Source organism: Sciurus carolinensis, chromosome 3, assembly GCF_902686445.1.
Source record: "Sciurus carolinensis chromosome 3, mSciCar1.2, whole genome shotgun sequence".
NCBI lineage: Eukaryota > Metazoa > Chordata > Mammalia > Rodentia > Sciuridae > Sciurus > Sciurus carolinensis.
This window is the reverse complement of record NC_062215.1, coordinates 149,932,232-149,958,952: the sequence shown is the minus strand read 5'-3', so window position 1 is coordinate 149,958,952 and position 26,721 is coordinate 149,932,232. Positions and strand designations below refer to the sequence as shown.

General features: G+C 35.9%; 3 protein-coding genes across 15 annotated transcripts in view; 2 read left to right on the top strand and 1 right to left on the bottom strand.

The window, feature by feature from the left end:
* Carf (calcium responsive transcription factor) overlaps window positions 1-10,510 on the bottom strand; it is an 84,666-nt gene extending 74,156 nt beyond the window's left edge. For 5 of the 9 annotated variants that reach the window (XR_007107941.1, XR_007107940.1, XR_007107945.1 and 2 more), the window contains exon 1: window positions 10,365-10,510. The gene's annotated coding sequence lies outside the window, so the exon portion shown is untranslated. The remainder of the gene's footprint in view (window positions 1-10,364) is intronic. The other 4 variants (XR_007107943.1, XM_047547451.1, XM_047547452.1 and 1 more) reach the window with 1 other exon arrangement.
* Window positions 1-15,547, top strand: part of Wdr12 (WD repeat domain 12) — a 28,168-nt gene extending 12,621 nt beyond the window's left edge. Inside the window, 6 exon segments of the mRNA XM_047547461.1 lie at window positions 5,579-5,664; window positions 11,269-11,409; window positions 11,522-11,627; window positions 11,739-11,871; window positions 13,839-13,911; window positions 15,242-15,547. Coding sequence (XP_047403417.1) covers window positions 5,579-5,664; window positions 11,269-11,409; window positions 11,522-11,627; window positions 11,739-11,871; window positions 13,839-13,911; window positions 15,242-15,319 — 617 coding nt within the window. The 3' untranslated portion in view covers window positions 15,320-15,547.
* A 9,072-nt stretch (window positions 15,548-24,619) lies between these two features.
* Ica1l (islet cell autoantigen 1 like) overlaps window positions 24,620-26,721 on the top strand; it is a 60,213-nt gene continuing 58,111 nt past the window's right edge. Inside the window, exon 1 of one of the 5 annotated variants that reach the window (XM_047547460.1) lies at window positions 24,620-25,006. The gene's annotated coding sequence lies outside the window, so the exon portion shown is untranslated. Of the gene's footprint in view, window positions 25,388-26,721 lie in introns of all 5 variants that reach the window. The other 4 variants (XM_047547459.1, XM_047547458.1, XM_047547456.1 and 1 more) reach the window with 4 other exon arrangements.

Here is a 26,721-nt window from a genome sequence, read left to right as displayed (position 1 = left end):
GCAAATCATGTTCAGCACCATATTAAGAAGACTGTACATCACGACCAAGTTGATTTTATTCCAGAGATGCAAGGATGGTTTAATGCACACAATTCAATAACTGTAATTCATCACATAAACAGAATTAAGGACAAAAACCAGTTATCTCAGTAGATAAAGAAGCCTTTGACAAAATTCAGCACCCATTCATGATAAAACCATTGAAGAAATGAGGGATAGAAGGAACCTACCTAATCATCAGAAAGGCTCTGTGTGAAAAACTCAAAGTCAACCTCATAGTAAATGGAGGAAAAACTAAAAGTATTTCCTTTAAAATCCGGGACAAGAGTGTCCACTCTCACCCCTCCTATTTACTATATTGCTAGGAATTCTAGACAGAGCAATTAACCAATAGAAGGAAATAAAAGGGATAAAAATAGGAAAGGAAGAAGTCAAATTATCACTCTGCATATATGATCCTATGCAGATCCAAAACATTCCACCAAAACATTCCACCAAAAGACTTCCATAGTTAATAAATAAACTTGGTGAAGTAGCAGGTTAAAAAAAACAGCATACAAATATTAACAGCTTTCTTATATACCAACAACAAATGTCCTCAGAAAGAAATCAGGAAAACAATTCCATGCACAATAGCCTCAAAATAAAACAAAACAAAAACTAGGAATAAATCTAACCAAGGAGGTTAAAGACCTCTGCAATGACAAGTATAGAACACTGAAGAAAGAAATTGAAGAAAATCTCAGAAGATGGAAAGACCTCCCATGTTTGTGGATAAACAGAATTAATATTGTTAAAATGGCATACAATATACATGTTCAGGGGCCTGGGGTTGTAGCTCAGTGGTAGAGCACCTGCCTAGCACATGTGAGGCCTTGGGTTCTCAGCACCACATAAAAATGAATAAATAAAATAACAAAGGTATCATGTCCATTTACAGCTAAAATATTAAATATATATATATATATTTAATATATATATATATACATGTTCAATGCAATCCCCATCAAAATACGATTGACATTCTTCACAGAACTAGAAAAAACAGTCTAAAAATTCATTTGGAAGAATGGAAGACTCAGAAGAGCCAAAGCAATTTTAAACCAAAAAAGCAATGCTGGAGATATCATAATACCTGATTTCAAATTATACTACAGAGCTATAGTAACAAAAACTGCATGGTACTGTCAAAAACAGACTCGTGGTACAGAATAGAAGTCAGAGACAAACCCACACATCTACAGTCATCTGATCCTTGACAAAGATGCCAAAAACATACACTGGAGAAAAGACAGCCTTTTTAACAAATGGACCTGGAACAACTGGTCCCTATGTAGAAGAATGAAACTAGACCCTTATCTCTTACCCTGCACAAAAATCAACTCAAAATGGATCAAAGACCTCGGAATTAGACTGTCTATGTAATTCATAGAAGAAAACATAGGTTCAACACTCCAGCTTTTAGGCACTGGCAGTGCTTTTCTCAGTAGGACCCCCTAAAACTCAGCAAATAATGCCAATAGTTAATAAATGGGACAGCATCAAATTAAAAACTTTCTGCACAGCAAAGGAAACAATTAGGAATATGAAGAAAGAACCTATAGAATGGGAGAAAATCTTTGCTAACTACTTTTTTTAAAAGTTTTTTAGATGTTGATAGACATTTTTTTAAATTAATTTATATATCATGCTGAAAATCAAACCCAGTGCCTCACATGCACTAGGCAAGCGCTCTACCACTGAGCCATGATTCCAGCCTTGTTAGCTACTCTTTTGACAGGATTAATATCTATAATATATGAAGAGCTCAAAAAACTTTGTACCCCCCCAAAAAACACCAAGTAATAAATGGGCAAGTGATTAAACAGACACTTCTCAAAAAGAAATACATATGGCCAACAAATACATGAAAAAATGTTCAACATTACTAGCAATTAAGGAAATGCAAATCAATACTACAGTGAAATTTCATTTCACACCAGTTAGAATGACAGTCATCAAGAATACAAACAATAAGGGGCTGGGGAGATAGCTCAGTCGGTAGACTGCTTGCCTTGCAAGCACAAGACACTGGGTTCAATCCCCAGCACCGCAAAAAAAAAAAAAAAAAAAAAAAAAAAAAAAAAAAAAGAATACAAACAATAATAAATACTACAGAGGATGTGGAGAAAAAGAAATACTTTTGCACTGTTGGTGGGATTGTAAATTATTATAGCCACTATGGAAATAAGCATGGAGATACCTCAAAAGACTAGGAATGGAACCACCATATGACCCAGGATAAATACTCTTTGGTATTATCCTGAAGAATTGAAATCATCTTACTACAGTGATACATGTATACCCATGTTCATAGCAGCACAATTCACAGTAGCCAAACTATGAAACCAGCTTAGGTGTCCAGCAGTTGAATGGATAAAGAAAATGTGGTGTGTGTATATATGTGTATGGTGATATTGACCAAATTGTTATATTGTATGTATGTACGAATATGTAACAACAAATACCAGCAATATGTGCAACTATAATGTACCAATAAAACAGTAGAAAAAATAATATCAAGCAATGATATTTGAATAATAAATGACTCAACCAAAGTAGAAAAAAATCCTGAAAAACAGCATGGTATTTGCATCAAATTAGACATGAATACTAATGGAACAGAATAGAAGGCACAGAGACAAACCCACATACTTACAGCCATCTTATGATTGACAAAGATGCCTAAAATATATATTGAAGAAAAGACAGCCTTTTTATTATTATTTTTTGATTTATTGTACACAAATGGAGTACAACTTTCATTTCTCTGGTTGTACATGAAGTAGAGTCACACCATTTGTGTAATCATACATGTACATAGGGTAATGATGTTTGTCTCATTCTATTGTCTTTCCTTCCCATCACCCCCAAAAGACAGCCTTTTTAACAAATGGTGCTGGGAAAACTGAATAGGTCTGTATTGAAACATGAAACTAGATTCCTATTCCTCACTCTGCACAAAAGTTAAATCAAAATGGATCAAAGACTTAGGAATTATTTAAGAAATCTCTCACAACTGCTAAATGAAAACAGGGTCAACACTCTGTCGTATAGGTGCTGGTACTGACTTCCTCAATAAGACCCCCAAAGTGCAAGAAATCAGGAATCAATAAGTGGGATGACATCAAATTAAGAAGTTTCTGCTTAGCTTAGCAAAGGAAATGATTAAGAGCATAAAGAGCCTACAGAATGGGAGAAAAATCTTTGGCAGCTATTCTTCCGACAGGGGATTAATATCCAGAATGTAAAAAAAAAAACCTCAAGAAATTTAACACCAAAAACAAACAAACAAACAAATAAAAAACAAATAACCCAACAAATAAATGGGGAAAAGAACTCATCAGAGGGGCTGGGATTGTGTGTGGCTCAGTGGTAGGAATGCTGGCCTAGCATGTGTGAGGCACTGGGTTTAATTCTCAGCACCGTATATAGATGGATAAAAGAAAGGTCTATCAACATTAAAAAAAAAAAAAAAAAAGCTGGCCAACAAATAAAAATTTATGTTCAACATCTCTAGCATTCAGGGAAATGCAAATCAAAACCACTAAAATTTAATCTTATTCTACACAGAATGGCAATGATCAAGAATACAAACAATAACTGCTGGCAAGGAAGGGGAAAAGGTACACCTGTACTTTCTTGGTGGGGTTGCAGATTAGTATATCACTCTGGAAAGCAGTATGGAGATTCCTCAAAAAAACTAGGATGCAACCATCATATGACCCAGATATTGCCACTCCTTGATATTTTTCTAACAAAACTAAAATCAGCTGGGTACAGTAGTGCATGCCTGTAATTCCAGCAACTCCAGAGGCTGAGGCAGGAGGATTGCAAGTTTGAGGCCAGCCTCAGCAATTTAGGGAGGTCCTAAGCAACTTGGTGAGACCCTGTCTCAAAATAAAAAATGGCTGAGGTTGTGGCTGAGTGCTCCTGGGTTCAATCTCTGGTACCAAAAAAACAAAATAAAAACAAACAAAAGCTAAAATCTGCTTACTATAGTGATAAAGCCACCTTGATATTTATACCAGCACAGTTCACAGTAGCTAAATTGTGGAATCAACCCAGATGTCCATCAAAGATGAATGGATTAAGAAATTGTGGTATATACATAGAATGGAGCTCTATTCAGCCATAAAGAAGAATGAAATAATGGCATTTGCTGGTAAATGAATGGAAATGGAGAACATCATACTATGTGAAATAAGCCAGACTCAGAAACTCAAAGGTCAAATGTTTTCTTTCATATATGGAAGCTAGAGTAAAATAAAGGAAAGGAGAGAAGGATAGGATATGATAAAGATATAAGGAAGACCAGTAGTGAGGTAGAAGGAGTTTGAGAGTCAGAGTGGAAGGATGGCAAACGGAAGGCAATGCAGAATGATTTCCTTAGAAACTGGTTATGTGCATATATAAATATACCACAGGGGATTTCACCTTCATGTGTAAGTAAAAAGAACCAATCAAAAATAAGCTGGGTTTGGTGGTACACGCTTGTAATCCCAGTGGCTCAGGAGGATGAGGCAGGAGGATCACAAGTTCAAAGCCAGCCTCAGCAACTTAGTGAGACCCTAAGCAACTCAGTGAGACCCTGTCTCACACTAAAATATAAAAAGGATTAATGACATGGCTCAGTGGTTAAGCACCCTGAGTTCAATTCCCTGGTACCAAAATAAGTAAATAAATAAGTAGAGGAAGGGAGTGAGGATGGGAGGTAAAACAAGGTATTATGAAGTGAAATCAGATTGCATGCATGAATGATTTTATCTGGATGAACCCAACTATAATGTATAATACTCTAATAAAAATAAATAGATAACATATACTGAAACAACAACAGAAGTCTGGGGCTAGGAATGTATCACAGTGGTAGAGCACTTTCCTAGCACATGTGAGTCCCTGGGCTTGACCCCAGCACCACAAAAACAAAAAACTGAATCACTTTTCTTTGTTAAAAAAATGAAATATTCAAGGAGAATAAACATGACTGAAATGTATCTCCTTCTTTTCCCCACATTTTTTTAAAATTGGTGTATTATAGTTGAAATGTATCTCATTTTAACATTGTTTACCTTAGTACCCCCTATGTAATGTAAATACAATCTAGTTGTAACTCCTAGAACTAATAGTAAGCACTTTTTTCATAGCTATTGTAAAGTGATCTATTTTAATAATAGTGATCTTAAAGATATAGCAGAGGGTTGGGGATATAGCTCAGCTGGTAGAGTGCTTGCCTTGCGTGCACAAGGCCCTGGGTTCAATTCCCAGCACCACATTAAAAAAAAAAAAAAAAGAAAAAGATATAGCAGAATTTCATTTTTTAATATACTTTTTGCTTTCTTATTTTTGAATATTAGTAATCTAGGTATTGTTTTTTATGTATAATTTTCTGTTAACACAAAATGATAAAAAATCCTTTTCCTAATGAATTGAGATAATACAAAAACTGAACTCAGAGATGCAAGAAATTCTTTCAGACAGCTTGCAATTAATATTGACAAAGTTTTTCCAATATTAAATCTTATTCTCTCTGATGTAGTCCTTACAGATGAAGAAGATGAAACGGAGGAATCCACAAACAGACCAAGAAAGAAACAGAAAACAGAACAATTAGGACTAACAAGGGTAAGTATTAGAACTGACAGTACTTTCTTAGATTTGTATTAATGAATATGTGGAAATTTAAGAGTCTTTCTTATTTGTATTTGTTTTTGTCTTACCTTCTTCAATTTACAGACCTTCTGAAAAAAAGAGATTACTTTCAGTAGGCGAAAAAATTATGCTTTCTTTTAGTAAATTTGTAAATTTTTCTTTGTAAACCTTGTACTAATGCTACATTTATCTGAATCTTGGAATTTTGTAGCATTGAGTTAGACTTACAGGTTGGTAGACTGATTATAGAGCTATTGTAATTGATCTCATCGTGCATTCTGAATTAGGATCTTTTGATTTTAAATCTTGCACTAGAGTTAAGTGAAGCAACTAATTACCTGACTTCAATATTATTTGTTTAATATATTATGGATATAATTCTTAATAGGGTTGCTAGTCATATTTCCTAATTCACTAGAAACCAGGAGTTTAATTTGGAAATTGCTTCTATCATTTAGTTTTTAGATCCCATTAAATTGAACTGAGAAAGTTCATCTAGATTTTGTTTCACTTAAAAGAAAATTTAAATGAAAAATAAAGATTGACTATATTCAGGGTCTATAACATGATGATTAGATATAATATATATATACACACACTGGGTAATAATTATCATGATCAAATTAATACATCCATCACCACTCTTGCTGTACATTAGATCTGTAGAACTTGTTCACCTCATAACTAAACATTTTTACCATTTGACCAACTTTTCCCAATTTCCCCTATACTTTAGCCCCTGACAGTCACAGGTCTACTCTTGCTTCCATGAGTTTGACTATTCATCCAGATTCTTAATTCATCTTATTTTATTATGAAGATATTTGTCACAGTGTGACCTAATCTGTTTTTATATGCTTAACGAGTAGGAAAATACTGAGCAAGGCTTAGGAAAACATTTTTCATTTATTTTCTAACAGTTTTAGTGAATGTGCAGTAATCAACCACATATTTGCACATTAGTTCTGTAGTCACTAATAAGATATCTTACAAAAACCGTTGAGGGGCTGGGGTTGTACTCAGTGGTAGAGCACTTGACTAGCATGTATAAGGCACTGGTTCGACTCTCAGCACCACATGTAAATAAATGAATAAAATAAAAGTCTATCAACATCTAAAAAATATTTTAAAAAATTGTTGAAAATGAGAATCAAGTTGATCATAAATGATTCATTGAACTCACGTAAGATGCAATAAACAATGAACTCACTGGTTCCAATTGAAAGTAGTGATAAAGAACTTCTTAGTACGTTTAAACGTACACTGCTGAATTGCAAAAGGAAAGATCTGGCAAGTACTCAGCTTCCTTACTTTTGTAGGACAAATTAAAGCTGGAAATGCCGTACCAATTAAATAGTGTATTCAGTGGTAATTTCTATTGATGTATTTCTCTGATCAAACCTCTAAAGAATGTATATGAGTAGAAAAAGATTTCTTATTTTTTTTAAAGATTTCTTAAGTTATTAAAATTCTTTATTGAAAAGGTAGGTTTTTTTCCTTTCTTTTTAAAGTTTGCAATTCATATAGTAAAGTGTATAGTTTAAATGTACACCTCAATTAATTTTTACAAAGATTTATACCCAAGTAATCACTACTCAAATCAAAATATGGAGAATCACCTAGCACCTAGAAAATTCCCTCTAGTCTACTTCACAGTCAGTAGACCCCCAAAGGTAATCTTCTGACCTATACCATCTTAGTTTTACCTATTTTTAAATTTCATATACCACAATTTTTAAAATCTTCTTTTGATGGGCATTTAGTTAGTTTCCAGTTTTGGACTACCATGAATAAGTCTGCTAAGAAAGTTTTTAAGACTTGGCTTTAGGATTACATGTGTGGTCATTCTGCAGAAGTAGAATTGCTGGGTCACACAGGGTATTGTACATGTTTTACTTTCTGAATGTTAGATACTGTCAAAAGTTGGGCTATAACAATTTTTCACTTCATTTAGCAGTAAATAAAAGTTCAAGTTACTCTACATCCCTGCTAGCACTTGATATGGTCAATGCCATGACTATTTTACCATGTAACATATACATACATTAACTAACTTTTTTAAAGTAGCTAGGACTCCAGGTGCAACCCTCTACACTTGGCTACACATTAACTTACTTTTTGAAAAGTGTATTATTTTACCCATTTTTTGTGGTGTCTAGTTGAACTTAATTTAAACCCCAACCCTTTGATATTTAATTATGAAATGTCTGTTCATATTTTGGCCCATTTAAAAGAAATATATTGCCTATCCTTTTCTTAATTTGCAAGTTTTTTATATATTCTAGATTCGTGTTCTTTGCTGAATGTATGTATTACATGTATTTTTAATCACTCAGTGCCTTTTATTTTTAGGGGAATGCATTTATAAAATTGCTTCCATTGTTCATTTGAGAGAAACAATAGTATATTCAGTTTCTCATTTAGCTTTATATAGGGCTTAAATACATGCATTATTTAATGCTCAAAGTCATTCCAGAAAAGTTCGAAGTGCTAACTACAGTGAAAATGTTGCTATAATTAGAAATTATAGAAAACTTTGGATTTTAAAAAAAGGAATACAACATATATCGAAGTCCTCTTCTCTCTGCATTCTGTTCTAGTACCTGACTTATATTAATATGAATAATGCTGCCAGTCATGTACCTGTCATTTGCCTCATATATTAACATAAAGTTTCTTCCTTTATAATTCTCAAAATAGCTTTTCTTCTTGTACTGTTCCGCTTAAGTTTGTTTATAATAATAATGCCAATATTGACTTTTCTTCTTTAAAAAAATTACGGAGAGAAAATAAAATGTGCTCTTTTTGGTTATACCTCTTGGCTTTTTTTCTCTGTGGTGCTGAGGATTGAACCCAGTGCTTCACACGTGCTAGGCAAGTGCTCTACCACTGAGCTACAACCCTAACCCAGCTCTTGGCTTTTGAGCAATGCATGCAACCAAGATACAGAAGGGTTTCTCATCCACCAGAATTCATGTTGCCCCTTTGTAGTTCTCACCTCCATACCCTCACAACCATTGATCTGTTCTCTGTTCTTACAATTTTATTTTTCCAGAATGTCACATAAGTAGAATAACAGTGTAATACATCAACCCTTTTTCCCATTTAGTATATAAGGTAGTGAGACTCGCCCATATTGTTGAAGGTATCAGTGGGTTGTCCCTTTTAGATGTGGAGTAGGATTCTGTTGTATGGATATACCATAGTTGTTTTAATCATTCCCAAGTTGAAGGATAGTTGGGTTGTTTTCCAGGTAGGCAGTTATGAATAAAACATAATACGATATTTTCTATGTTCAGTTTTCTATGTGAACGTAAGTTTTCCTTTCTCTTGAGTTACCACCTAAAAATGGGAGTTTATTCATATAAGTTTACCTGTTGTTTCTTTCTACCTTGTCATTTTCTATCCTATAAGCTTCTGATTACCTCTCTTTTACCTTTTTGTTTTTTTGAAAAATCACATCAGAAGTTGTTCTATTCCTACTTCCTTATCAGGTTTCTTTACTTCATTCAGGAAAATTTTAGAGACAGAAAAGCAATATTTGTATCATTGGTTCAGGAATTGACAAACACAGCCAAACAACCAATTTGGGCTTATTTTTTACATTATGAATACTTCATTTTATATTATAGACTATAAAAGTGGTTTTTACATTTTTAAGGGATTATAAAAACAAATAAGAATATGCAGTAGAAACTGCATGTGGCTGGCAAAGTCTAAAATATTTACTTGCTGGCACGTTACTTATAAAGTCTATTCCCTGATCTAGTGTAACCTTTCCAGTTATAGATGAGGTTATAGTTAAGAAATTTAACTGTGACAGTGACAAAAGTCGACTGACTGCCTCCTACTCCAGAATTCTTTTTCTCTCTCTTACATGTTCCTTATAGGCACTATACGTAGTTTGGGTTTTTTTTTTTTGTTTTTTTGTTTTTTTTTTGTTTTTTTGTTTTTTTTGTGGTACTGGGGATTGAACTCAGGACCTTGTGCTTGTGAGGCAAGCACTCTACCAGCTGAGCTATCTCCTCAGCCCTGTTTGGGGGTTTTAATTTGGAAAAGACATTAGAGATTTTGGAATACTAATAAATGAGTTGTGGACAGACATTTTTTAAAGATTAAACAATAGGAATTCTGGGTATGGTGTGCATGCCTCTAATCCCAGGCTGAGGCAGTAGAATCGCAAGTTCAAGGCCAGCCTCAGCAATTTAGTAAGGTTCTAAGCAACTTAGTGAGACCCTGTCTCAAAATAAAAAATAAAAAGGGATGGGGATTTGGCTCAGTGGTTAAGCAGACCTGGGTTCAGTCCCTGCTACCAAACAAGCAAAACAAACAAACAAAATTAAAGATGCTGAGGAAATGGAGTGCCAAGAATGTTTTGAGATTAATTTATCTAGAGAAGTCATGTAGAAATTGGTAGCACCTCAACTCAAACCTAGATCTGTCTGGCCTGAAAACTTATTTCATTAACTGAAGCAGGTTCACTAATAACTGATCCCAACAGAGAATCCCCCACACACACTGCATGGAGGACAGTAAAGATCATCACTATGCTAACCGCAGGGAGTAAGAGTCTAAACGCTTCTATCCACTGCTTATTTACTGATTGCATGAGTCCAGTGATACAGAACAGATTCACATGCAACAAGTTACATGAAATAGATTTTATCACTTACAGAGAAGCAGCAAGGGCCAACAGAAGCCTACAATCCATTGCAAGTCAATCTCCCAAGGCTCAAGAAAGCTGCCTGGGGTGAATGGAGTCTTGACTGTATGCACCACTTTCACCACAGCTGAGGAATCCCAAAAAGCAGCAACACTTAGGGTTTATACCCACAGGTCATGAGACCTACTGGGCAATGCTTTGAAGGACATCCTGTTTCTGGGGGGGCTGGAACTGAGCCCAGGCTGTTCCGGTCAGTCCATCCCTATCTCAGGATGTTACATTCCCAGCATATTCTACAGTTATTCTGAGAACTACAGGCTAGTAGAAGAGAGGAAAGAGACTGGGTCAGTCCAAGGCCATCTGGGGACTGGACTTTAATATGATGTTTATCCATTGGGAAAGTGAAATTAGTGTTAATATTAATACTGATTAAAATGAAAAGTAGAACAGATGAGGAAGAGTCAGAATATAGGGCTGGGGTTGTGGCTCAGTGGTAGATCACTTGCCTAGCATGTATGAGGCACTGGGTTCGATTCTCAGCACACATATAAATAAATGAATAAAATAAAAGTCTGTCAACATCTAAAAAAATATTTTTAAAAAGAGTCAGAATATAGTAGAAAGACAAGAAACTTAGGAGTGATATTTGGATTTAAACTCAAGTCCGCCACTTATAAACTGTATAATGCTGGGCAAGTTCTCTCAGCTTCAGTGTGTTCATGTATAAGATAAGAATAGATATATCCATCTTAGAGGATTATTATAAGAAGAAATAGAGCCGAATATCAAAGCTAAAACACCTGGCAAAAATACCTAGCATATACCATTGGAAGTTAATAACTACTACTATTGTTCTGATTACTCTGAAATGAAAATGCTTTTCCCTTTTTTGTGGGGGGTTTTTCCATTTCTAGACTCCCATGGTGACCCTCTCTGGCCATACGGAAGCAATTTCCTCAGTACTCTGGTCAGATGCTGAAGAAATCTGCAGTGCATCTTGGGACCACACAATTAGAATATGGGATGTTGAGTCTGGTAGTCTTAAGTCAACTTTGGTAAGAATTTCAGTACTTCCCTGATTAACTTTGATCTTCTAAGTGATAAACTTATAGAAATGATTACTTTTAACCTACCATAGTTAAATGTTCTTTTCTTTTTCCTTTTCAGACAGGAAATAAAGTGTTTAACTGTATTTCCTATTCTCCACTTTGTAAACGTTTAGCTTCTGGAAGCACAGATAGGCATATCAGACTGTGGGATCCCCGAACTAAAGGTGAGTTGTATAAACTACTGGGAGGTGTTTAAAAAAAAAATTCTCCAAATATTTTTTTAGGTTTTTGTCTGCCTATTTCTCTAGTACTTGTTATCTTTTTTCTTTGTTCAGATGGTTCCTTGGTGTTGCTGTCCTTGACCTCACATACAGGCTGGGTCACAGCAGTAAAGTGGTCTCCTACTCATGAACAGCAACTGATTTCAGGCTCTTTAGATAACATTGTCAAGCTGTGGGATACAAGAAGGTAAATCCTCTTTATGCTGTATAAAACAAAGATATCAATTACTGTTATAAAATGAAAAACATTGAGTGAATACTGAAATGATTATCCAAAGCTGGAAGGGGTAAAAAAAAGTTCTTGGTTATACTACCTAATATTCAAAAATACTGTTATTTCAAAAAAGCCAGAATCAAAGGAATTTTATTCATGTTAGTATGTTGTTTTTTACATTCTGAAAAAAAACTAATGCCATGTTACTTTATCTTTTATCAAATAAGCAAACAAAAATCAGAGTTTATAAAATCTATCTGACTTTGTTATAAAACAGGAAAAAATAGTTCAGAAGATGATCTTTAACCTTAATATAAATTGTTAATAGAAAATTAAATTAAAATATAAAGATAATTATATATTAAAGATATATTTCTTTACTTATAGGCTAGTGTTGTTATAATAATGTATATACAGTGCCCCCCAAAAATGCATACAGAACTCATTTACATATATTTACAAGTAGAAAAGATGCATTAACTAAATACCTGTTCGTGTGTTGTTGTTGTTGGCCTTAAATCTGCTTTGTAATATACTGTAATATGATCTTATGATACATGACATGTTAATATTCAGAAGATATTCTTTTTAATTGACATTTTACATAACAGTTAACATAAATTCTTTTCTTTTTTTAAATTTTTTTTTTTTGTAGTTGTAGATGACAGAATGGCTTTATTTTATTTATTTTTATGTGGTGCTAAGGATCAAATCCAGTGTCTCACACATGCTAAACATGCGCTCTGCCACTGGGCTACAGCCCCAACCCCAGTAACATAATTTCTGGTAATAATAGTAAGTACTACGAAGAAAGTGAAGCTGAGTAAAGGAACACTTCTTGGGGGAAGGCCCCTCTGTGATATTGCAGTAGTGAACACATAGTGGGAAGGTATGAACCATGCACATATCACAGCACAGGGAACAACAGATAAGGTGGGAATCTTGGCATGTTGGCAAAATAGCAAGAAGGCCAGTGTTGATGGAATAGAGTGAGCAAAGAGGAGAGTGGCAGGACATGAAGCAGCTAATGGTTACATCAAACAGAACCTAGTAAAACATGGTAATGAGTTTGGGTTTTATATTCTAAATGTGATTAGAAGGCTTTGGAGGGTTTTGAGCACGGGAGCAAGAATGAAAACAGAGAAGCTATTGTAATTCAAAACACAGGTAATTGTGACTTGGACTGTGGCGGCAGCATTACAGATAAATAACTGGGTACTAGGTATATGTTGTATTATCTTACAGATTCGATATGGAGAATGGAATCAGGATTATGTCCACATTTTCTGCTGAGGTGATTGATGGTGCCACTTCACCATGGTGGGAAAGGATAGAAAACTGATTTGTGAGGGAAAATCAGAAGTTTTGATTTGTTGTTTTAAATTTCTTGTGCCCATCCAGCTGTCAGGCAACTGGATAAACATACGTAGTTCCAGGGAAAAGTTTGGGCTAAAAATATAAATAGAGTTATTGGGGTAGAAAAGATTAGATAAAGGGTATATACAAAGCCATGATTTGGGGATAAAAGAAGTGCGAAAATGGCCTAATTATGAGTAAATCTTTAAAACTAAGTAAGATTTTCCTGAATGTATTTGTTGTAATAAATCTGTAGTCTGCTGATGATATAGGAAAAATAGTAGAAATGTTTGAGTCAAGACTCAGAATTTGAGGCTGGGCTTGTGGCTCAGTGGTAGTGCGCTTGACTAGCATGTGTGAGGCAATGGGTTCCATCCTCAGCACTACATAAAATAAATAAAGGTCCATCAACAACTAAAAAAAAATATTTAAAAAAAAAGACTCAGAATTTTAAGATTAAATGGTTATTAGGGCAAAGATGGTAAATCCTATAAAATTTTCAGAAAAGTGTAAACAATTATTCATAAATGTTTGTTTTAATCTTGTGAATATTTATATAACATGTTAATATTTTCATCTTTTAGTTGTAAGGCTCCTCTCTATGATCTGGCTGCTCATGAAGATAAGGTTCTAAGTGTAGACTGGACAGACACAGGGGTAAGAATTTATTAGTTACTTGGTGAAGAGGAAAATATATTAATAGAATAAACATGGTATTTGTGTTTATAAAAGTTATTAGTTTCAATGTATATCATTTTTATAATCTCTGCTCTATAATAAAAATCTCACATCTCAAAGAAGAATCTAATTTGTTTTCTGATAATAGTATAGTAAAATTTGAAAATTTGAAGCAATTATTTTTCTCTCATGAGTATCTTTTATGTTTTTTTGGTTGTAGATGGACACAGTACCTTCATTTTATTTATTTATTTTTATGTGGTGCTGACGATTGAACCCAGTGCCTCACACATGCTAGCCAAGTGCTCTACCACTGAGCTATCTTAATGAAAGATTTAAAGTCTATAAATTCACTACTTTAGACTAATTGGATCACAGTATTTCCCAGTCACAAAAATCATATGTAATAAATATGAACTATAAAATATTTGAAGAATTACCATTTCGTTTTGTATGTATATACATAATCTCTTATTGCCTAAGAATTCTTTCTAAATACAGGTCCTAGGGCAACTTGAATAATTTGCAATATTCATTTGCAAACAATAAATGCACTGTCCTTTAAAAACTTGGTTTTCTTAAGAAGGGAAAGCTGTATCAGTCTTCAAACTGTTTTATTATATATCTTGGAAAAAACTTCATAGAAAGTACAATAGCATACTATGCCTCAACAAATTCAAATTATCACTTTTGATGTTTTAATGTCTTGCATTATAATAGTGGTTGAGTATCCTTTATCTGAAATTCCTGGGATCAAAAGCATTTCAGAGTTCAGATTTTGGGATATTAACACACAAATGAGGTATCCTGGAGATGGGACACAGTCTAAACACAGAATTCCTTTTTATTTCATGTATACATTAATCATACATGTAACCTGAAAATAATTTTATATAATGTTTTTTGGTATATCTGTTTTGTCCTGACCCATCACATGAGGTCAGGTGTAGAATATTCCACCTGTGGCATCATTTTGATGCTCAAAACAAGAATTTTAGAGTATTTTGTAGTGTAGATTTTTGCTTTTATTTTGTTTTAGGACTGGGGATTGAACCCAGGGCCTCCTATATGCACTCTTCTCTGAAGTACCTCCCCAGCCCGATTTTGGATTAGGGGTGCTCAACCCAAACAGTAGTGAAATATTCTGTAATTGGTCTCCATAAGTGCTAATGTTCAATGTAAGTTAACTGCTCATCTGTAATTCCTTTTGTAATCAAATTATTAGTATTTATTTAAGCTTTAAGCTTAGCTATTACATGAAATAATTGTGTTTACTTATATATCTGTCTCTCTCTCTCTCTATATACAGCTACTTCTAAGTGGAGGTGCAGACAATAAATTGTATTCCTACAGATATTCCCCTACCTCTTCCCACGTGGGGGCATGAAAGTGAATGATGACTTGATATAGAGACTTTCTATAAATGAAGTCGGTAGAGAACCATCAGATTATGTTGATGAAGATGCAGTCTTTTAAATTAAGGTTTACACAAGATTTCTACCCTTCATAAAAGCTAACAGATTACTTTGTTTTCATTTTGTGTGTATAAAATAAAATGTTACTTGTATTCTCTACCCTACAGACTATAGAAATTAAACTGAGATTTTTAAACTTCTTTTTAAAGGCATTGATTTGAATTAATATTTGCTTTTAAAATACTATAAAAGAATATATTAGAAGTAGAGTACTTTTATTTCTGTTGGTGAAGCTTGGGTTCTTTAGATTTTTTTTTTTAAAAAGTATCTAGAAAGACTAATAGAAAATGTTACAGGAAGAGAAATGGAAATTCAATTTCCTTTTGGTAAAACAAGTAGTGTTTATAAGAAAATAAGACTTTGTATGTATTCGGAACATTAAAAAATGTAGATGTTGCCAATTAAGAATTCATTGAGTTATTTTAGATGAAGTACTTCATATTAAAGATATGTCAGATCCTTTAGAAATTGCATACAGATTTCAGGGTAACCAGGAATCTCTTCTTTCCCTAACCTATCTTCAGGTGAAGATAAAAATATGTTCTCCAGACAAAGTCTTTTGGTTGGTATTACATAAACATTCTACAAATTTTATAACATTAGCATTTATCTTTATGCATATGTTATATATCAGATACAAATGTCTTTTTAAAATATGACTTCAGTCTTTAATGGATTGGCATTCCTCAAACAGAGACCTCAAACTTACAACCTTTTAGTGTATGGAAAATCAGTTTGGTCTCATTATCAGACTATAATTCAGTGTATTTCAAATGAAACCTGGGAAACAACAGGTGTATTTGGCTGCAGTTGAGAGCCAAATTAACAGTGGATTGAACCAGTTAGGTGTTTAATTTTCTTGTATGTTAAAGTCCAGAGGAAGTGCAGGGCTTTTTTTTTTTTTTTTTTTGGTAGTGCTGGGGATTTGAACCCAGGGCCTTATGCTTTCGAGGCAAGCACTCTGCCAGGTAAGCTATATCCCCAGCCCGTGCAGGGCTTTTAATAGTGGTTTTGTTCCACCTTCCTTAGGGACCCCAGCTCCCTTCACCCTTAGAATATGGTCCTCATTTCATACAGACCAAGAGCTAGAGCTCCAGTTATCACATCATTTCTTACTGTGTATTTTAATGGGGGGCGGGGGGGACTGAATAAAGGCAGCCAGAAAATTCACATACAAAGTCATCATTTTTCTCATTCTTATCTGCAGTCTCTAAGCTATGTATTTTTGTGAGAGGACAAAAATGAATTCATAGTCCTATTTTCAATGGTCTCTGAGCCTTAAGGGATAGTTATTCTACATGTCTGTCTGAATTCACCCAACCTGGGCTGATCAAATGTAGTATGTTTATACTAGGTGGTTAAAATATAGGTAAAGAGGCCTGTTTATCAGACGCAATGGAAAAGGAAATGGCATTTATATAACTCATCCCTTATCTAGTCTTGTTTCTGGATCCACAGCAGGATACATTCACAGTAAAGGCATTCTCCCTTGGGATTGATATAACATTAGTGACCAGGTCTCTAAAACGGATTGTCTCTGATCTCTGCTAAATTTCTCTCCTTGGGTAACTCAAAAAGTTATATCTTATTCCCTATAAAGGAAGAATATGAGAAGCCAGTAGAAGCCTAGAAGGTCCAGTCCTCTTAAAACATAATGCTCTTCCTTCTCAGAAATTGGAAGTCTGCCTTTCATTGTTCCCTTTTCTTCCCGTTGAGGCTAGTGTTACACCAGACGTGGGTGCACTCATTTGCTCCTAAGACTCACTTGGAGAAAAGAGAGATGCTTTCCCAGTGCTGGGAGAAGGTGACCAGCAGGGGGTTACTGAGGCTGTTTGCCATAGTAATGTAATTCATAAATATGTTAATAACTGCTCTCTTACCTTATCTAATAAAGAAGTTCCTTTTCTTACAATTCTTCCTATTTAACAGTAAACTTCCTAAATTTAAAATTAGGTTTAGGGATTAGAGGCATTTAGCTCAGAGATACAGCGCCTGCTTAGCCTCTGTGAGGCCCTGGGTTCAATACCCATCACCCCCACCAAAAAATATAATATAAAAATTAGGCTTAATATACCTCATTGAATAAGTCAGTTCAAGGAAAAAAGCTGTACACCCAGATCTCTGCTGGGGTGTAGGAAAGGGGAAAAGCATGAGAGTATAAGACATGCGTACTCTACCTTTAAAAAGATAACACTCTTACATGGGAGCTAATCATTAAAAATGTATCTGCTACAATGTCCTAAGTGCATGAGGTAGAGAGGTGGCTTGGAGAAGGGAGCAGCAATTAGCTCTGGGAAGCAAGTTGGCTGTCAAGAAGGACATCTTAGAAGAGTGACATTGTATCAAATTCGCTCAGGTAATTGAGGGGCAGGATGAAGTTATAGGTTATTTCTAGCAGAAGGAGAGGCACAGAAGTATTAGAATAAAATACTATGAGTTTAAATACTATGAGGAAGGAAGTGGTCATAACATTTCTTCATTTACCAAGGAAGTCTATTCTCAAACCACCTTCAAAATCTTTTCATAGAGAGATGATCTTTTTATTTCGGAAAATATGAAAATAAAAACTTGTGATGACTATCTATAGATTATTAAGGTAGAAACAAATTCCTTAAAAATTTTTATTCTACACTGGATGTAGAAAAACAGTTTTCCGGGTAAAGGACCAATATTTGCCTTGTATATCTTTTTCCTTTGAATTTAGAATTCCACTTTGGAACTGTTAAAAATGCATAATATATGTCCAAATGCCTGCTAGTATTATCAGGGGAAAGAACAAATGAATTTAAATTGATATAAAATATACATAATTGCATAATAGAACAAACATCCCCATAAAACAAAACAAATACTATCTGGGAATTTCTGATAACAACACTGAAATCTGTTCACACATCTAAAATTCTTTTGATGTATTCTTGTTTTGAAATGTCACAGTTGCTTATATAAAGCAATATAAGGAAAATATTAATTATTGATATAACTGAAGCTCTGATTTTTAAAAGAGAAAATAGGATGCACTAAGACTGCAAGGAATATCCAATTAGTATCTTTTCAATGTTATTAATAGCCACTAATGAGAATCAGGTTTCATTACACAAGTAAAATTCCCATTTTGCTAATCCAGCTGCCAGGTACAAAATCAGCAGGGACTTTGAATTACTTCAATACTGATACTTTGATGTTTATGGACCTCGAATATCAAACATAATTATCTTAATGTTTTATTATGAAGGAAAATCTTTAACAGTGAAGTTTTTTTTTGTTTCTGTTGGTTGTTTCACTTGAATTAGGCTTTGGTCTAGTATCAGTACATTGATTTTGCAAATATAAAGAAGTAAATTATTTTGTCTACAAAAATGACAGAACTATCTTGCCATAACAATCTGCTGATGTATGTACTGAATTATCTGTATAGAAAAGGAAGATATAGTTAAGTTATTGAGAAGTTGTGCTATCAGTAAATACCACTGTCAGGATTTGAACTCCAATTTAACTGAGCGTAGAACTCAAACTCTAAAAAAGAAAAGTTGCCGTTTGGTTTCTTCATTGGCTCCAGGATTCCAACAGATACCCAAATTCTCCCATACACAAGTCCCTTACATAGAATGGTGTATTTGCCTATGACTTATGCAGTTTTCTTGCATTCAAGTTATCCCAAGATTACTTACTTATACCCTTGGCCCTTGAACAAGGGGGTATCTCCATGCAATTGAAAATCCACATATAACTTTTGACTTTCTCTAAACTTAACTACTAATAGCTTGCTGTTATTGGAAGCCTTACCAATAACAAAGTTAATAAATATTATTTTGTATGTTGTATGTATGTATGTATGTATTTTGATACTGGAGATTGAACTCAGGAGCAGTCAACCACTGAGCCACATCCCCAGTCTGTTTTGTATTTTATTTAGAGATAAGGTCTCACTGAGTGCTTAGTGCCTTGCTTTTGCTGAGGCTGGCTTTGAACTCTTGATCCTCCTGCCTCAGCATCCCTTGCCACTGGGATTACAGGTGTGCACCACTGTGCCGAGCTTCATGTATCTTATATACAGTGAAAATTAAAGGCAAACATGAGATCACTTTTTTGGGTGGGAGGCAGGTGGTGCTGGGGATTGAACCCAGGGCCTTGTGCATGCAAGGCAAGCACTCTACCAACTGAGCTATATCCCCAGCCCCATGAGATCACTTTTTACTGAAAGGTGCAATGTACTGGATATCTAATTAGCATCTTATGATTTTAAGCAGATACAACACTTGCACTCACTGCAATAGCAGGAGGTGGCTATGACATTATTGTAGTAATACAGTATGTACTACAGTTAATTTCAGTTATTTAATACGGCATATTTTTAAAAATTCTTTATATTTTTAGTTGTAGGTGAACACAATACCTTTATTTTATTTTTATGTGGTGCCAAGGATCAAATCCAGGGCCTCACATGTGCTAGGCAAGCATACTACCAGAGCCACAACCCCAGCCCTAATACTGCATCTTTATGTGTGTTTACATTCCTCTTGACTCAATGGCACAGTGTATGGTGTTTGTGTTAATTTTAATAAACTAACTTTTTAGGTTTGTATTTTATGGTAGTAAATGATAACAGACTATTATCTACACATATCTTTTACATTCAGGACATACCTAGCATATTTATGTGTATGTACGCATGTGTGTGTGTGTATATATATGTGTACATGTATATGTATACTTCTAGGCTAAACAGTTTTTTTTTTTTTTTTTTTTTTTTTTTTTTTTGGTGCTGGGGATCGAACCCAGGGCGTTGTGCTTGCAAGGCAAGCACTCTACCGACTGAGCTAACTCCCCTGGCTAAACAGTTTTTTAAAAATTTAAGCCACAAATCTAAAAAAATAAACATTAAAAAATCTGCGTTTAAAAAAATCCAGCAGTTCAAACCCATGTTGTTCAAGGGTCAACTATAATATCTAACATAAATGTAAATGCTATGTAAATAATTATTATACTGCATTGTTCATGGTATAATGACAAGGAAAGAAAATTTGTACAGATGCAGGGTTGCATTGTTCTGCTTTTTGCTACTGGAGATTGAGGCTAGGAAAGCTATACCACTGAGTTACTTCCCCAGCCTTTTTTTTTTTTTTTTTATTATTAAGGTGGTGTTTTGTTAAATTGCTTAAGGTCTTGCTAAACTACTGAGGCTGCCCTTGAACTTGAAATCCTCCTTCCTCAGTCTCCTGAATTACTGGAATAACATGCATATGCCATCTCACCTGCCCAGATGCAATTTTTTTTCTGAACATTTTCTATCTAAAGTTGGTTGAATCCAACCAACTGATTGGACACGTTATCAATTACTCTTTTTTTTTTTCGTGTCGGGGATTGAACCCAGGGTGCTTTGGGTTTGCGAGGTGAGCACTCTACCACAGAGCCAATTTTGCCAATTCTTATATCATGCAGTTTTTATAGGTATAAAAAATAAGAGTGGGGGCTTTGGTTGAAGCTTAGTGATGGAGTGCTTGTCTCACATGTGAGGCACTGGGTACCATCTTCAGTGCCACATAAAAATAAATAAAATAAAGGTATTGTGTCCATCTACAACTAAAATTTTTTAAAATAAGTGAAAATGTCTTCACTTACATAAAAGGTTATATAAACAAGCGCCATTTATTGATACTAAATTACCATAATGGTATGTGCAGCTTTGCATGTTTTTGTCTTTCAAATTAATCCAATTTTAATGTACCACTAAATATATTACTGCAATAATGTATAAATAAAAAAAAGATCCATTTCTGTATTTCTGAATTGTATGTGAGGGCTGGGGAGATAGCTCAATTGGTAGAGTGCTCGCCTCGCAAGCACAAGGCCCTGGGTTCAATCCCCAGCACCGCAAAAAAAAAAAAAAAAAAAAAACTGTATGTGAGCAAAAAGGAACATTTAGAAATTATCCTGTTATTAATTCATATAATTGAATTATGTTATTCATGTTATTAAAAGAAGCCACAGTTCAGACAGGTTAAGTCTCTGGTATGAAGGTACATGATCAGTTAATGATAGAGCTAGGAGACATACCTCTGAGTAACAAAGACTATAGAAAATTGATCTTGTTAGATACAATCTTATAGAAAATTTCATGTCAAGCAAGCAATTCTATGTATAGTTAAATAACATGCCTGGACCTTAGTAATACCAATTAAGTTCATTGGTCTTTTCCGGGGAGGAAATAACTTTTTTTAAATGTCTCTAATAATTCACATTTTTTAAAAAGCCATCTCAGTAATGTTGTGTCTTATTCTAGCCTTACTGGAATAAAAAAAATGTAGTAAGGTAGGGAGAGCACATTTAGCTTGCATTGAAGTAGTTACTATTATGAACATTTAGGAAGATGGCTCTCCATGTTCTCCTGCCACTAACTGTTAATGCTAAGCTCCTTGGTAAGATCCAACAGATTGCAAAGAAAGTGAAATACCTTGAAGAAATGAAGTAATTTCCATGACATTCAGCTTCATAGATCCTTAATGTAAAACCATACAAAGAGTAGAATAATTTTAGTATGTTTCCTAATATCATTTGAGGCTTTATTTGGGAGGTTAAGGAGAGGTTTGCCTCCATACTGCAAAGGTAAAAATAAAGATCATTTTTTAAAGAAACTAGGACTCCAGGGCGTAGGGTTATAGCTCAGTGGTAGAGTACTTGCCTACCATGTGAGAGGCACTGGGTTTGATTCTCAGCACCACATTTAAATAACTAAAATAAGGTCCATTGACAACTAAAAAAAATTAAAAAAAAAAAAAAAAAAAAACAAACCTAGGACTCTAGGTTTGGATCCCATTTGTGAGGCCCCATATACCAAGTCATCTAAGATTTTTTTCTAGTTGGCTTGTTGAAGTGTATGATGGAAGAAAATACTGTTTATACTAGTGTAAAGTATGTTATATATTGGTAGTGAAATGGCAGTTCTATAAATGTACTTCTAAATGAAATTAAAATCCTCACATAAAAGCATTTTAATGTATTAAATCTTTTAATTTTCTAAAAAAAAAAATAATGAAACACTAAAATTTACTGGGTTAATTTATTTGTTAAGGGACTAATACAAATCATTTAAACATCTCTTTATCAACTCAGCAGTTAAAGGAAGATTATTTATTCATTCCACTATGAACACCATGAGTAAGATCTAATTCCTGCCCAGAAGGAGCATTAGTAGCTGCATTGTTTGCCAAAACCATTCCAATACTGTGTCACTACTTGGACACTTTTCTTAGTTATTTATGAAGAAAAAGTGATTATGTATCAATGCTGTTTTATGGTAGCTTAGAAACATTGTGTATCTTTCCATAATTTTTCCCAATTAAGTGAACAAAACCTTCAGACCTGGCTCACAGCCACTGTCCTGACTTCCTGGTATGTTACTTGGAGAACCTTTCTGTTTCAGATGAAAGCTGAAAAGATAACTTATCATCCTTTTGAATTAAATTGCAGACCATTGGAAGAAACATTGCCTAAAACAGCTCAAGAATTTACCATAAGCGTGGCAACATTTTAAAAGTTATTTTGCTTATTACTATGTTAGTCTGTGTGTGTGTGTGTGTGTTTGTTTCTGGAGATTGAACCCAGGGCCTCATGCTTGAGAGGCAAGCACTCTACCAAATGAGCTACATCCCCAGCCCCTATGTTAGTCATCTATGCCTTTGGGATGTTCATTTCTCTTTAGATATTTTATACTGTATTCTTCAGCTGTCAATTAGCCATCTTTCAGTTTATTCATTGATGAAATAAACATTCATTAAGGACCTAGTATATATTAGGCACAGTACTAGGAGACTGAGGAAATGTATAAAACTGGAGAAGCTTTGGAGCAGCTCAGCATCTAAATGGGAAAGAAAAGCAGGTAGTTAATTACAATACGGGTTGAGTGAAAAGCATAATGTGCCTCTTGGGAAGGACATCAAACTGTTTATGAATCAGGAAAGACATCCCGAAGAAGTACAGTTTGCATGTTTGCAAATGCTAATTCTTACCGTTTTAAGAATCTGGACTTTGTCCATAATAGATAAAGAAAATGTGGTATACACCCATAATGAAGTTTTATTCAGCCATAAAGAAGAATGAAATTACATCATTTGCAGGAAAATGGATGAAACCTGAGAGCATTACATTAAAACAATAAGTCAAACTCAGAAAATCAAGGGTGATATGTTTTCCCTCATATGGAAACTGGAGAGAGAAAAAAAGAGGGGGGCAGGGGTGTCCTATGAAAATATAAGGGAGACCAATAGGGAGAGGAAGGGGACCAGAGTGAGGAAATGAGATACTAGGGAATGAAATTGACCATGTAAAAAAAAATTAACAACAAACTCCACTATTATGTGTAATTATAATGCACCAATAAAAATACTTTAAAAAAACAGTCTGAGAAAAGCTGTGGACTTTTCCCATAAAAAAAGACATACCAAAAATTTTCATGTAATTTCAACTATTCCTTGAGACTCAAGTAGCATAAGAATCTAAATTCATTTTCATTCCAAACTGACTCTTTATAAATAGTTTGCCCTTTTTTCTATTCTACAGCTACTTTTTTCTGGTGTTAGTGTGAGCACTTTGTACTACTAATATTCTAGACTCTTACCCCATCTTTATGTCTTTCATGATTTTACAGACCTTTAGTTATCATCTCGTTTTTTCCCCCTTGCGAGCTATGTGCAATGAATTCACATTTTAGGGAAATTGTTATAAAATTTGGAGTCACCATTTTAAAAGAAAGTACTTTGAACTTATTCAATTATCTCCTCCAGTAATGCAATTTTATTTTTGTCTCATTTACACTTTATTTCCTGAGACTTTTAGGCTCAATTTATTTTTTACTCTTAAAGATTCGTTTATCACAAACACTCATGGTTATCTATATGTGCATTTGAGGTAAATTATTAACAGTGGTGAACTTAGCCCTTCTTAAACCTTTAAAATAAGAAAAACAAACCTGTCCATGAACGCCTCCCGCGTGCAGAGTCCTGGTGTGAAGAAGCACCTGAGGACTCGGCAGTGACCCAGGCGGGCTTCGAGCCCCGCAGTGCCGGCAGCCGTGGGCCGCGCAGGGGCCGTGGGGGCTCGGCGAGGCAGGAGGGACCCCGCCGCGGGCGCGCGGCTCGGAAAGGAAACCAAGCACTCCTTCCACTTACCCCCGCCGCGGAGGTCTCAGAGTCAGTTCCTTCTAGTGACGTTCTTGCCAGTTCGGTGCTTGTCACTTCACTTTATTAAGCAAAGAGAACTTGGGCAAAGGAGGCACAGAGAGGACCCAGGAGTTCACTCACGAGTGAACAGAGGCGCCCGTCCGACGTGGGGTCGCTGGACCGAGGGCGGTGGACGCCTGGGCCGAGGGGCCGAGGGCGGCGCTGCTCACGCGCGCGCCGGGCCGCCGCGTTTAAATCTCCCGCCCGCAGCGGAGCCCGACACCTCCACGCTCCGGTGCGGAGGGCACGGGCTGCGGGAGCGGCCCGACAGCGTCGCGGGCTCGTGAGCGGCGGCTGGGACGGGTGCCGGGACGGACGTCCGTGAGGCCGAGCGCAACCCGAGGCGGCGGAGGACCGGCGCGACGCGGCTCCGGCGTCGCGGTGAGCGTCTGCGGCCTCCCGCCCGCCGCCTCCCTCAGGGTGGCGGTCCGGCCTGGCGGCCAAACCCTGGGTTCCCATGGCGACGCCGGGAGGCAGGGCGCCGCCCGCACGCGGTCTCCGGGCCCTCGCTGGCCGCCCCGGCTCCCCGGGGGCACGGCCCTGCGGCCTTCCCCCCGGGCGAAGCCGGGACCAGCGCTCTTCCGGGCCGACTAGGGGCAGCACCGCTCGGAGTGGCCGGGGCGGGGCTGGGTCCCTCCGGCGGGCGGACGCGGGCTCTGCCCACGCTCGCCGGGGAGGAACGCGGCGGCCTAAGGCTGGTTAGGTGGTTTCTCGCGAAGGTGGAGATCGCTGCGGTAGAGGCAGACGGCTCGCAGCCTCCAGGTGCTTTACAGCTGGCCTTGTTTGAACGTTGTTCTTATTTTTATTTCATTATTATGTTGTTATGGGAATGTCTTCCTTAGAAACTAATCGGAGACCGATTGGTAAAAACAACATAAGCAGATGTGCGGTTTGAGGTGAACCGCGGAATGCACCTGCTCCGGAGGGGTCCGCGCATAAATCCTCTGGTCCCAGGTGGAGAACCCAGCCCCACCGCACGGATCCAGCTCCTGTATCAGGTACCCGGCCACCGACATCACCTGGGCCATGATGTCAGTGGTCGGATACCTGATGCTCTTAAGAAAGATGGAGAAACAGGGCGGAGGCGGGAGATCCCGCCTCGCTACTAACCCGCGATGCTCTGGGTTTGCCAGTAGAGGAGGTGGGATTATTTTTCATGTAATAAATGATTTAATGCACAAAGCATGAAAGCTGTTATAAACTGTGGGTCACTAAAATAGCTGTTGGAAAGATAACGTTTCTCCGTGGTTTGGGTTCTTTTTCTAAGTATTATGTATTGATTTATTTGATTGGACACGACAGTGTACTGTGTAAGGTGATATTGCTTTAATCATCATCACATTAATATTTATGGCGTAGCCACAGGTTTCTCATTCTTTAGGAGGAATTAAGTATACACTTATCAGCTAAATAGACATCTAATGGCATTTATTTTTTATATGACCACATTTTAAAATCGTTTTTTGTTTGTTATTTGTGCCTAACATATCCAGTACTCTTTGAGCTCTTTTTATTGATTTAATAGTGCAAAATGATTGTACATCTTGGCATTGAGATAGCTATGTGTAAGGCATTGTTCTAATAACTATTAATTATAATTGCCAGGCAACCCGTTATGATTTTAGAGTTAGGAGGGTACTCATGGATCAACCAGTCCAAAGGGCAAAAACTGCAAACATGAGAGTGGTGGGAAAAGTAGGCTGCCTTATTTTATTATAAATGTTTATCATAAAAAATTAATACAACAAAATTTATACCAGTGATGAACTGGAACCACATATCAAAATATTAAATAGTACATATAAACAGGTAATGTACTATTTTGTTTTGTAGGGATACTTTGTGGTTTTATTGTATGATACATTGTACAATTTAATTTTTTTCTTTTATACTTTTTTACCTGTTTCAGCATTCACTGTACCTCCTTTAAAATTTTTTTCTTTTTATATGTTCTTTAACAACAGATGGGATTGTGAAGGACTCTCAAATATGTCTGGAACTGGAAAATTCCCTCAGATGAACCAGTCTTGTTCTTTAATAATATCCTTAATCCCTTCTTAAATTCTGTTTTTCATTCATCCCTTAAGTTTTGCCTT